The sequence below is a fragment of the Actinia tenebrosa genome, unplaced genomic scaffold (genome assembly GCF_029948245.1).
Source record: "Actinia tenebrosa isolate PJP-AT-01 unplaced genomic scaffold, QUT_ActTen_1.0 PGA_scaffold14__42_contigs__length_11649687, whole genome shotgun sequence".
Lineage (NCBI taxonomy): Eukaryota > Metazoa > Cnidaria > Anthozoa > Actiniaria > Actiniidae > Actinia > Actinia tenebrosa.
This window is the reverse complement of record NW_028292574.1, coordinates 9502941-9516326: the sequence shown is the minus strand read 5'-3', so window position 1 is coordinate 9516326 and position 13386 is coordinate 9502941. Positions and strand designations below refer to the sequence as shown.

The window sequence follows — 13386 nt, the reverse complement described above, 5'->3', positions numbered from 1 at the left end:
TCATCATTCGTCTCGCTTCGACGCAAAGGCACAGCTACCTTTCAAGATGAAGCAGCTAGGGAAGTGTGACTATTGGTTCTTGTATTTAATAGGTTTACGTTTTGGGAAGAGGCTTTTGAATTGGTTGCAAGTTCTTTTGCTTAGCCTTGTTCACAGGCTAACATCAACGTCCGATTATTTGCATCAATAAATTTCTTAGAACCACAATACCGACACTTAATTTTAATTATAACACCATTTGAACAGTTATTTACTTTTTCCTGTACACAAACTAAATTAAAGTTAACATAGTTAATAATCTTTATATGTTATTCAACTAAACTAACTTTACTAGATTGGTTTTGATCCGTTCTAAAGGACATGTTACAGCTTTTAACCGATTATTTATTTAAAGAAAATGTCAAATAAAAATGGTAGACGTTAATACTAATAGAAGATGCTAAATTAAAAAAACAAAACGTATATATACTTATATATTTCAATAAAGTTAGTCACCAAAAACCTAGAAAGCTGTGATCGCTGAGAATCATGGGGAAATATTTTATATCCAACAAGTACAAAGCTTTTGACACAAACTGTAGCAGTTGAGGATGCTCAGAGGAGGTGAACTTGTAACTGGTAGAAGATCTCAAGTCCATCAACAGTTATCACGCTGTTGAAACATGTAAAATGTATCTACTTATAATCCTTGTCGGTCTCAGCTTTGTAGCTTTTCAGGTGACTAACTTTATTGAAATAAGTGTATCCCGTTCAAGATTGACAATCCTATTTGAGAGTTAAACTATGAATTGTAAAGCGTATTTAAAAGCAAAAACCGACAATCTATGCCCTATTTGTCGACTGCAATTCCCGCCCGGTCTCGGAAACGCACTACTGACAGGCGTAATAACTCTTTATTAGAAATGAGCTAAGCTAGTTGTCTAGCCGTGCAAGTCAAATGACCGATCGGTTATGTAGAAAAAAAATGGATAAAATTTAAATGGACCAAAAGATAATTGATTTTGAATTTGGAGATGAAAATACTGGAAGAAATGCTAATAACGTACATGTAACGCTAAATAAAATCAACGAAAACAAAAAACAAAACAAAAAAAACAACAACAATTAAACAAATGCAGAAGTGGCGTTAACACAGAGAGGCTCTTCATCCAGTAAAATGAAGTTGATTTTTGCGGAGGTAAAAATCGTAAACCGGCGAACCCGGGAGAAAAACCAAAGAAGGAAAGGTTTTCAACTAAAAACACCGCACAATTAAGTTAGGATTGAGTCGGGAAGAAAGAGTAATAAATTATTTGGTATTTATGATAATAATAATCATTATTTTACCGTCTTTTTTTGTTTGTTTTTGTTTTCGCGTATGAATATTCTTAAATACAGTAATGTACAATTTACGAAAAAAGAAAGCAAAAAAAAAAAACAAACAACAACAACAACAACAAAAAAAAAACCCCACTGTAAATGAGTTTCTCAGCAACTTGTATACATTTGTACATCTTGATCGCGGTAAATCGTCACTGACATTTTAAAAAGATCATGGATGATAAAAGAACCAATCCTTTTTTCAACTATGAAAAAAATTGAATTTATTCTTACCTTAGAATCTTGAATAGTACCTTGATATATTTTTCCGTTGCACGCCCGCCAGCACGATTAATGCACGACTTACTTCTTCAAGTTGTCTCTACTTTGAGACAACATCGCATTTTATTCCGACGGCTACAGCTAATCTATCTCAGAATCTATCTCAGATTTTGATTTAGGAAATGGATTTTGACACGAGAAATTAAGAGAAAGCGGCAAAGCACTGAAGATGATCAATAAAGATTCGAGGCGAAAGATGTTTTGTCAAGGAAACTAGTTGAAAATCTGGAACATCTCCAACCCCACACTGACTTGACATACAAACCCGGAGTTCAACCAAACAATCCAAGTACCTATTAAGCCAATCAAAACGTTTAGATACGAAAGCCATTCAACTTGAAGTACATTGAAGTTTTAAGTCGGAATCCAAAAGACGATTTTGATTGGACGATAGGTACTATCGTAGATTCCTATTGGTAGAAACAATAATCGTCACTAACTGTGGCAATGGCGAGAGGTTTTATCCCCGCACATATAACGGAAAAAATTATGTAAAAAAAATTGCACTAAAAATTCAATTTGAACAATACAATACGTTTAATATCAGCATGCAATTAAATATGTTTGGGCTTCCACGCAAAGAACGGGCGTGTTTTTTCTCAACATACAGCAATAATTTATGTAGACACTAACAGAGTTTTCCATTAGCCAACAATTCGTCATTGGATGATTATATATTGGACGCTCCATTTGAAATAATATATATTTATTTTTAGACATGTATGCTGTCTGTTAAAACCAAGAGAAGAAAAACAATGCAACGCACTGAATAATTGATGTAATTTTTGGAATTAAAGTATCATTAAAGCTTAGGGAAAAATGTACGTCATTTGTCTTAAGAGAGAGAAATATTTTTATTTTATAATTACCAATGAAATATCTATTTTTCTCTATTTCGAAAAATTGTTATCTTCACACGTGAAAATAACATGTTATTTTCACGTGTGAAAATAACACCATTGCGATGGCTATTCAAAAATACACGGAAAGAATTGTTTGAAAAAGCCAAAACATACTTCATTGATAATCATATAATAAACAGAATATTACATGGGCGCTTGGAGATACGAAATTTATCTTCTCGTGTTGAAAATCTCTCACTCGTTCGCTGCGCTCATTTGTGAGAGATCTTTTCTACACCTTGTAATATCCTCTATATAACTGCGAGCACTGCTTATGAACCTGAAGGTTTTAGAGTTTCCCATATGTATTAACGAATAAAAAATATTTTGATAAAAAACGTATTGAAATAATAATAATGTATTAAAATACACGAGGATATTATCTGTACTTTTCCTTTAATTCCGCTCTACATTTCTTTTCTTTTGTTTTATCAGTACTTTTCCTTGCCTGTTTTATAATACTGTAACTTGTTTTTCTTTTAATACCCTTCCATCTTTCCTTGGCACTTTTTCAAAACTACTACTTATTAGGACTACTACTTTTTCAAAACTACTACTTATTAGAACAATTCTTTTCTTTTGTTTTATCAGTACTTTTCCTTGCCTGTTTTATAATACTGTAACTTGTTTTTCTTTTAATGTCCTTCCATCTTTCCTTGGCATTTTTTCAAAACTAATACTTATTAGAACTTTTTTTACTTCTTTATTTATTCAATTTCCTTTCTCTTCCTTTCTTTTCTCTTCCACCTTTTCCTAATTTATATATTTCTCAAACATTACGTTATCTTGCCTTATTTTACCTTGCCCTAACGTATCATTTTCGAGTCTTCGGTTTTTTAATTAAAAACACGAGGCGAATATAAACAACGATTATCAACGTCACAAAAAATATTATTATTAATTTGGAAATTTCATTTGAGGCCTTTTTTAGACTTCATCTGACAGTTTTGTTTTATACTCGTTTTTTTTTTTTTGTTTTTTGTTTGTTTTTGTTTTTTTGGATATACGATTTAGAGCTATTTTAAAAGCACACTCAATTGCGGTCTAATAATAAATCCTTAAACATCAATCAAACTGCGATGATAACACCGATATAACCATATAATAGTTCCCGAATGTTTGAATCGGAGGACAGTAGTTCGTCACTCTCAATTTCTCTTCTTTCAGGTTTCCGTTTGCGTGATAGGTATCTTTCATGCTTAGTCCCAAATATTTTTTAAATTTGTTGGTTTGTTGTTTGCTTCCTTTCTTGTTTCCTTTCTTCTTTCTTTCCTTGCTTCCTTCTTTCTTTCTTTCCTTTCCTTTCCTTTCCTTTTCTTCCTTCCTTCCTTTTCTTTCCTTGCTTACTTTTTGTTTGTTTGTTTGTTTGTTCGTTCGTTCGTTCGCACCGACTCTTTTCACATGTGATTCCAAGTGCATCCACTAATGCCGAACCCCATCCAACTTCCTCATTTATTGAAGAAATAGAAAACGCGCGCTTGGCTGCGTGCAGTTATAAAACACCCGGGGGTTGGCAGAACACGAGAGAAGTGTTAGCAGAACCACGACGCGTAGCAGAGTTCTTCTTCTTGACACTTCTCGAGTGTTCTGCCAATATCCAAGTGCTTTTAACTTCAAACAGCACAGCATGCAAGTTTTTAATTTCTTTCATAAAAAACAAATTAAAATAACCGTTATCTTAGATAGGAATGACGCAGCTGAAAGTGCGCGCTCACAACCAATCAGAATGCGAGATTTATAGCAGTTTTTTTTATAAATAAATTTATAAGTAAAACATGCTATCGTTAAAAATATAAAAAAATGTCTCGATCTAAGAACGCATTTAACTATCTCCTCAGTGTGAACATTAACTGCGTTGTTTTCGATATTCAACAAAACAAGGTTTAGTAAAATGCTTTTCCCGTAATTTGTTGGTGTTTCTACAGTTAATAAGCAATTATTGGATGAGGTTGAGCATGATATCGTAAATTATCAAGACCGAGTCTGTGTTATCTGCCGAAGCCGAAGGCTGAGGCAGATAACACAGCCGAGGTTTTGATAATTTACGATATCATGCGATAACCGAATTCAATAATTGCTTTATTATACATTTTGTATACTGGAAAAACATTAACATAAACATTAAATTATAGAGACATGAAATATGAACGCCATGATGTCGCGTGAAAAACGCAAAATTTTTATTTGAAAATATTTCAATAATTCTTCACAAAATATATGAAAATAAGTTAATAAAGATTTCTTAAATAATTGTTTTTGTACATAATACTGAAGATAAATACAAATTCTGAATAAAAACGTTATGTAAACTGAGAAATTTATAAGTTATGTAAGCCTAAAGGATACGACAACAACAAAAATGTCGCCGGAGTGAATGAAACCTATAATAATTCAGATGCCAAAGTGAATGGCCTTAAAAATCTTATTAAAGTATCAGAAGTAAACAAGAAATGACATTCTCGTAAAAAGGAAGCTAAGGAAAAAACAACTTTAGCTCTAGCTATTGAAAGTGACGTTACAATTCACAAAATTATAGTTTTTTGAAATTTCTGAGTGGGAGTTGCTAACACTAAATTCTCCCATCAAAAATTCTTCTTGTGAAAGAGTAAATGTAGGCGATAAGTTAAGAGTTTCGCTACTTACAGCTATGCTAGTATCTACACTCGTAGAGTCAGTTCCAAGTGATGCAGCAGTGATGGTTTCTGACATTCTTCTTTTTGTGTTTATGTCTGTTTGACAGTAGCTCCCCAGGCTGCTCTCGCTTTTATGACCACTTACCGACATTATGTGGCGTGCTTCAAAACCAGCCCTATCCAGGATGGTTAGAGATGTAGCTCTAATAGAGTGATTGGTATACAGCTTTGAAAGTTTTGCTTCTTGAGAGATAACCTTCATTTTCTCTCCAAGCATCCGTTCACCAACTACCATGTTGTCATAACAAATCTCGTCAACACCAATTCTTGCGTTTTCTTCGGTCTTTGGAACAAAAACTGGTTCTTTGGATTTAAGTGTTTAATATAAAGTTCTAACGAGGCAACAGGACAGTTCGGTCCGGGTTTTTCATACATAATTCCTCCTTCTAAACCGTCGTCGTCCTCTCTCCTGTTTTTTGTCAGCTCGTCGCCAGCTTTATACACATATCGAGATCCTTTGTCGTCTACGCTGAATGAGAAGTCTGAAATTTTTAACTCTCTGAGGTTTTGACGACCACGGCGGCAGAAAAACAGCATTATCTCAAAAATACTTTGTTTTGCAGTGTTCTTGGGTCTTGTAAGCCAAAAACTCCACACTCATAGAGTTTTTTAAGATCATTTTCGAGGATTGGAGGTTTGTGTTGAATTTTGCCGAGTCCTTGTTTTTTAAGATCAACACACTGTGCTAGAAAAACTTTATTTGCCTCACCAAATTCTGGATCGTTTATGATGTCAGTTCCTTGGGTATTTTTGAAGTGTCTATTGAGTCCAAACCTTAAGCTGTGGAGAGAGCTTTTGGAATATAAATCGCCGTTGCTTTTTCTTGCTTCTGCGTAAAATGACTTCAACATTTCGGCTAACGATTTCTTCTCCTTTGGTTCTTGAAGTTTTTTCTCCTTTAGGTATTCGCTGAAGACTTTTACGCTCCCTTTTGTCGACCTTTTCGTATTTTTTGAATCTTTTTCTTCTAAGAGATTATTTATTTCTTCTTCGGAAAGCGAAGCAAAGCATGAGGATGCCATCTCGATGGATAGATCTCAATGCCCTTGGCAAAGCTACCACAGCGTGACCTTGAATGAACTTGACATGATAAATGTATTATCTGTAGGAAAACCTACAGATAATACATTTATCATGTCGAGTTCACACGATATCAGGGATTAGCTGAGGGCTCTCGACCAATCAGAATTGAGGTACTTAGTAAAATGTATAATAATGCATGTGGTTTGTACACCAAACGATACCCTCAGGATAGATTCCTGTTTTGAATTATTTGTATGAGAAACTCATAGGCTCCCTTATGACTGAGTTTGTTTATATCCTTATCAATACTTATTTGCATCAGTCCCTTTCACACTCGTCTAACTAAGAGTGGGAGTGAACGACGACCGCATTCGGTGACATGAAGGAAAAGGAAATATAGGGTGGGTAAAACATGGCGGGTAAACCGAACACGATCGTCGTGCGCGCGACGACGGTGAAAGGGGCAAGATGAGAATGCACAAAATCCCTGGCGACACTTGCTGGCCGTGAGAAGCGGCTACTGGTGTGAAGAGTGAGAGTGACCGATGGGGGCACTCGTATTTATACTCGCTTTGAAAGGGACTGGTGCGGATGATAGAAGTATGTGGAAAGCCATCTTAGCCGATTGATCTGATGGAGTAAAGTAATTTCGCAAACGAGAATTAATATACACCTAATTCAAAAAACGTTGTCATCGCCATTAAAGGCGATAGGCAATAGTCGATAGGCGAAAAGCGATAAGATATACAGTCAATTCAAAAAACGTTGTCGTCGACCGGCTCAAGCCTACGCGACTGGACCGAAAGGAATATGGGTAAAAATCACTGAAGCGGTTTAAATATTCGTTCTGAATAAATTGTGCCAGCTATAAGATAATAAAGGCAAGAAACAATCCATCAAATGCATGTCTTTGGGGTTAAGGAAACAAAAACAAAGTACTTATGATTCAGTTCACAATTTCGAATATATGAAGGCATTTAAAAAACGTCTCCTTCAACACTTCCCGCTCGCTTACGAAGGTTTATGCTGTAAACAAGGCATAACTAGTCAGATAAAATTATGGAGTCAACTCGGCTTCAATGATTACTACCCAGAGTTCCTTTCGGTCCAGGCGCGTAGGCTTGAGTTGGTCGACGACAAAATTTTTTGAATTGGCTGTATGTCATTGCAAGATCCAAGAATAGCTGGAATGACTTGTGTTTCTTCTTCTTATTCTCGTCAAGAGTATGGACCTTAGTGCTGAGACTGATTTGATGTTCTTTGCATTCAAGGAAGCCATTTCCATCTTGGAATGACCTATCGCCTATCGCCTTTGGCGACGACAACGTATTTTGAATTAGGTGTACATGAAAATGAATACAACTCGAACAAAGAACGCAGCTGTCATTCAAATCCTTTTTTCCCATCGTTTTAATTGGTCGAGATAACTGCAAATATCAACTACCTCCAAATAATATTCTCCTCATGCGTATTACGATACAAAGCCGTTTTACTTTAAGTAACATTCTCGTACCCAGAACCTGCGTTTCTTCTGGCCTGCGGCGAAGGACAAGGTCTCTGACATAATCTATTTTTTGAGACCAGGATTTCATGGACGTCCGGTATAAGAGCGCATGCGTTAAAAGACTTATTTGGGATAAAAATCAATCTCGTACCCAGAGCCCTTATTTCTTACTGCGCATGCTCGACGAAATAATTGGGCTCTGGAAAACTCCAATATTTCCTGTGCTGTGATTGGTTCTCGAGAACAAAGGAAGATACCGGAAGTAAAACTTACAGTACTAGTGAAAGTAAACAAGATGGAGTCTCGAATTAAGTACACCAAAAAAGCCTTTAGGGCCGGATTTTTCAAAGTTTTGCCGGTTTTGTAATGGAAATTATATTGATGTCCATCCAATAGATATTTTCGGAGTTAATTTAACTGAAAACCATCTTCAAAACCTAATTTTCCAAGCGCAAATTCACATGCTCGTTGAACATCGTCCGCCATTTTGAATTTACCTAGTCTGTTATAATGCGCATGTGCGAGAAACCCAGAATCTGGGTCTTCCGGTTTGGAGTTTTCCAGAGCCCAATTATTTCGTCGAGCATGCGCAGTAAGAAATAAGTGCTCTGGGTACGAGATTGGATAAAAATAAAAATATGTTTCTGATTTCTAATTTTTATTTTGATCGGAAGCAAACATAGAACAAGTCTGCTTATGCGGAGTAAAGTTGCACTTGTCAACCCAGTGGCTTGCTTCCCTGTGACTTGGTATGTTTACAGTGCAACTACTGTACCCGGGGTCACTTAGACAGTTAGACAAGAGAACCAATTAAAATGTAGAATGTAAACAATACATTCCAACTTTAGGTGGTAGAGCCAATCAGAAACCTAGACTACACGAGGAGTTGTAATTTGACCCCGGTGTTGTGTGTAAGCAACTAGATAGCGATCGTCATGTTTTCTCGCGGAAATAAAAAGATATGTTGAAAGGCAATTATTTTCTGCTGATTTCTGATTGGCTCCACTACCCAAAGTCAGAATGTATAGCTTTCATTCTACAGCCTACAGAGAGCCTACAGCCAATCCCTGATGTCGTTTGAACCAATGTGGTAAATGTATCATCTTTAGGTTTCTCTTCAGCAAATTTAATACATTTATCATGTCAAGTTCACTCAAGGTCACAATGGCAAATTAAATATGTATTCTTAGTTTACAAAAATTCATAATAAATTATTAATTAGTATATGTAATAGGACTCCATGCTGTCCAATTAAGAAATAATTGGACAAGGAAAATTCCGAAGACTGACAAAATTGAATGAGGCCGTAGGCCAAGTCCAATTTGGTAGTCAGAGGAATTTTTCAAGTCTTATTATTATTTTGATTGGGGAGCTTGAAATCCCATTACCTATTAATTATATAGCTGCCTAATTAATCCCATATCAACAAGACCTGTCCAATTAATAAAATAATTGGATAGTTACCCGCTATATGGGATTAATTAATTAATTAATTGAATTATTATTGAATTTGGTTTTCCATAAAATTTCAGGGAATTTATTTATACACTTGAATTATTAATTGATTAAACTGAAACAATAAATATATAAGAAATAATATGAGATAAATAACTCAAAACAAATAGAAAGAAACACTATAATAAAAATGCACCATAATACAGCTATTCTCAATCACACCCGCCCTCAAGGGATTGTTTCGGTCACAACGAAGAAGGTTTTGGTAGATGTCAATCACAAGGCATTTCCATAACATTGTCCGTAAATACAAAGCTATAAGGGCACGTGCCTATAGAATGTCATGGAAACGCTTTGATCGTCCACCAAAAGCTTCTTCATCTTGACATAAGCAATCGCTAGAGCAACGGTTGTGATCGAGAATGGCTGTAATCAAACAACATGATTAGGATGAATGGCTTTATACTGTTCATATCCTGGAATAGTCCCCTTCACAGTTCCCTGCGCCATCTTGAAAGGTAGCCGTGCCTTTGCATCAAAGCAAGACGAACGGTGAGCTTGCAATGATAGAGACCTTTTTTTAACACCTTGGACAATTATTCACGTCTCTTTCATTGCAAGGTCACTGTTCATCTCGCTTCGATGCAAAAGCACAGCTACCTTTCAAGACGGCGCAGGGAACTGTGATGGGGTCTATTCCTGCGGTGAACGTTTAGATTTATTCATCTCATTTAAATTATTAGTGATTATTAGCTAATATTAATTTAGGATTATGCCTTATACTTCAATACATGTACATGAAGTCTTGTTTTACAAAAATATCTTAAAATATGTTAAGTGTATTACAAATTATAGAAGTGCTTCAAATAATTTAATATTTAGTAGTATCTTAAATTGGACTGTGTTTTACATACCTCTTTACCTCAAGCATGTTTCCCCATTTCATACCATGTGTTATTCCTAGTAGAGTATCATTTCTTTGTTTAAAGGTTGCACATGAGAAGACACATGAATATGGATACAACTCATACAAAGAATCTTATCCCTGTTTATCTGGCGATTGTTGCGGCGATTTTTGCTGCGATTTTTGTGGCAATTTTCGGAAATATGAATTCATTTGTCTCATCCTTCAAAAGATACATTCGTCTAGGAAAATCTTGGTATCCTGAAAAAAACTTTACAAGTAAATTTTTTACCATTATTTATTATGGACAAAATCCCAAAAAAATCGCAGCAAAAATCGCCACAAAAATCGAGAAAATCAAGATAATGACACATGGTCTGAAATGGGAAAAAATTATGCCCAAACTGAAAGAATCCCAGTTATGAGCACTAAGTGGCACATACAATTTGTTAGGGTTTTTCAGAGGGCTTATGACAAAGGGGGCATTAACTAGAGGGATAACAAGAAAGAGGGATAACAAGAAAGGGGGAGAGATCAAAATCTGTTCTATCAAAAAATAGCCCACTTCTGAGATATGCTTCACTTGTCACACACAAAGTTTTCAGTATGAGGTTACATGCTCAATTAAATTTATTCTTACCGCCTGTCACAAATGACAGAGCATTTAGCACGTAGCCTCATACTGAAACCTTTGTGTGTGACAAGCGAAGCATTGATAGCAGACCTTTTATTAGTTCTGAAGGGACTCCCCAGGCTTTATTTATTTTTAAATAAAGGTTTCATTCATTCATATCTCAGGCTATTGAACAACAGCGTTTTATGCAACAATAACTGTGAAAGCTTTAAACACAAATGCGCTCTGAAAAACTATAATCTTAGGAGATTGTCAATGTTCTACAGGGCTGTATGTCAGTACTCTAGTCGGCTTATGACAGACTGGGAAGAAATTTCTGTTAGTTGACATGTGGGTTCAGTTTGTTAATGCCGCTTTGATTGCCTAGAGTACAATTTTTGACTGAACCACAACACCAAACCGAAATTCAGTACTCCAGCCAGCACACAAAACAAAACAGACAACTCTGTCCAAGCCAATGGTCTGGACAACAGCTCTCCTCTTCTTTGGGACATCTCATCATAAATGGCTATGAAAAATTGAACAGTTCCGAAAGCAGACAAAGCATGGAAGATATTATGGCTGTGGCCTAAGAAGTCAAAGATCTTAGGAATCAAGCACTCAGGAATTCTGAATACATAGATTATTCCTGCTGAGATGAAGAAGATAGCTACTAGTTTGAAATGAGGTGCAGAGTCCATTACACAGTCGCTACTTGGATGAAGAGCACACAGCACAAGACGTCCAAGGCATGGGAGAACAGTGAAGGTTGCCAGAGAGAGATAAGCACTAGAGCGTACAAAGATGTGAAACCACGGCCTCTTGATAAGCACAGTGCAGCAAGTAAAAGTACAGACTAGGGAATTTAGAAGAGAAAGAGAGAGATATGTTTCTGGAGAGTTAAACAGTGTCCACGATGTGCCAAGAGGTCGAGAATAAAAGAACAGAGCTTGTGAAAATGTGAATGTAGCAAAACTGATCCCAGCATAATCAAAGAAATAACAAATGTGATATGCGTAGGGTGACATGGCGTTAAACAAGTGAGCACACACGCTAGTAACTAACATCGCTGTTGACCCTACAATCATACCAAGTAATGGGTGTGTTAGGGGCTCATCAAAGAAACTGATGGTTTTAATTGACCTGGAAACATAAACAAGAAAGAACACAAGACCAATGAGGTGCGTCCAAATATTAACAGCCTCATTGTGTGGTTCAAACAGACTCCACACACACTGATCAGCTGTTAGTCCAGGAAATCTGTACTTGGTCTCAACAAAAGGTACTCGCATTAGTCTTGGAATCTGGACATCCTTATATCCGTACAACTTGTAACCACCTTCTTGATCATAGGCATTTGGCTGCACTCTATGATTCTCCTGGTAATGATCTGTCTGTTCCTTTTTCTGAATAGTGGTCTCGGGCTTTTTTCTCAACATTTTCCTGGCCATTTTGGACTACAGGTTAGTTGTTAAAATTATAGATTTAAATGTAGACTACAGAAGTTTAAAATGGTCTTGAGTTTTCCTGATTATCAAAAAAAAAAAAAAAGGAAGAAAAGGTATGAAAAGATAATATTATCATTTATAATCTGTTTAAGTTTTTATTTTTTTTAAATTATCAATGATTTTTCATAATTTTGAACCTCAATTTAAACTTTGTTTATTTTGGCTTTCATAATTTTATTAAAGATTACTCTAAGTGAGTCTGGTTTGATGGATGGTCATGAACAAGTGAGTAACAAAGTGAATGAATGAATGAATAAATAAATGAATGGATGGATGGATGGATGGATGGATGGATGGATGGATGAATAAATGGATGAATGGATGAATGATGAATGGATGGATAAATAAATGAATTAATGAATGGATAGATGGATGAATGGATGGATGAATGAATGGATGAATGAATGAATGAATAAATGAATGGATAGATGAATGAATGAACCAATGAATGAACTTGGTTTATAGAAGATGACTTTGAACCACAACCTCTCACACAACAGACAGATGCTCTTACCAAATAAGCTATATGGGTGGCAGTAAAGGATTCCTTTAACGGCTACTCCTATTTTTCTAATTCTTACCTCCAACGATAACTACACCCTCCCCACCCCTCCCCTCAAACTTTTAACAAAGTGGCAAGTAATTTTACTAGGTAAAAGTGGAGGTAGTCCTTTCAAAACCTCGAAAGTCAACACATTCGATTGAAAATACTGCTTATTTCCTCTCAAATTCCAAAAAAACTACAATAATCGTTTAATTGTTTCGAAGAAAAATATTTATTTTCGTGTTTCATGTCATGAAAACGAGCACTCTTATGGGCGAGGTCTGCCTCAACTGAAATCTTTTCTACGACTAGAAATGTAGAAAAAATAAAAAGTCCAAGCATTTTTAATAAAAAAGACAGCAAAATTGAACCTAATGAGTATCACTTACCGTCCTAATCAGTAATTAGAGGCTCAGAAGTGCAATATTCTTGAGTATTTTCGGCTTCAGTTCATCGATGTCAAACCATACATTTTTTTTGTAAATGATTTGATGTGTGCCCGCAATCATGCTGTCCAGTGTATACTACTAGAATCCGGAAGTCGTTGAAATTTGATGCACTTCCGGTTCTAAATGCTCTTTTAAAAGTCAAAAATCGAC

General features: G+C 35.8%; 1 protein-coding gene and 1 pseudogene across 1 annotated transcript; both read right to left on the bottom strand.

The window, feature by feature from the left end:
- Positions 1-4685: 4685 nt before the first annotated feature.
- On the bottom strand, positions 4686-7389 carry LOC148911467 (uncharacterized protein KIAA1958-like; annotated as a pseudogene).
- A 1484-nt stretch (positions 7390-8873) lies between these two features.
- LOC116289253 (membrane progestin receptor gamma) lies at positions 8874-13267 on the bottom strand. Its single transcript, XM_089029786.1, has 2 exons — positions 13177-13267; positions 8874-12262 (listed from the first exon to the last, which is right to left on the bottom strand). Exon 2 carries the CDS (start codon positions 12184-12186, stop codon positions 11101-11103), a length of 1086 nt encoding a protein of 361 aa, XP_088885912.1. The 5' UTR covers positions 12187-12262; positions 13177-13267; the 3' UTR covers positions 8874-11100.
- Between the last annotated feature and the right edge of the window lie 119 nt (positions 13268-13386).

Coding starts and splice junctions, on each gene's coding strand:
- LOC116289253 (XM_089029786.1), bottom strand. CDS start 12,186: ATGGCCAGGAAAATGTTGAGAAAAAAGCCCGAGACCACTATTCAGAAA.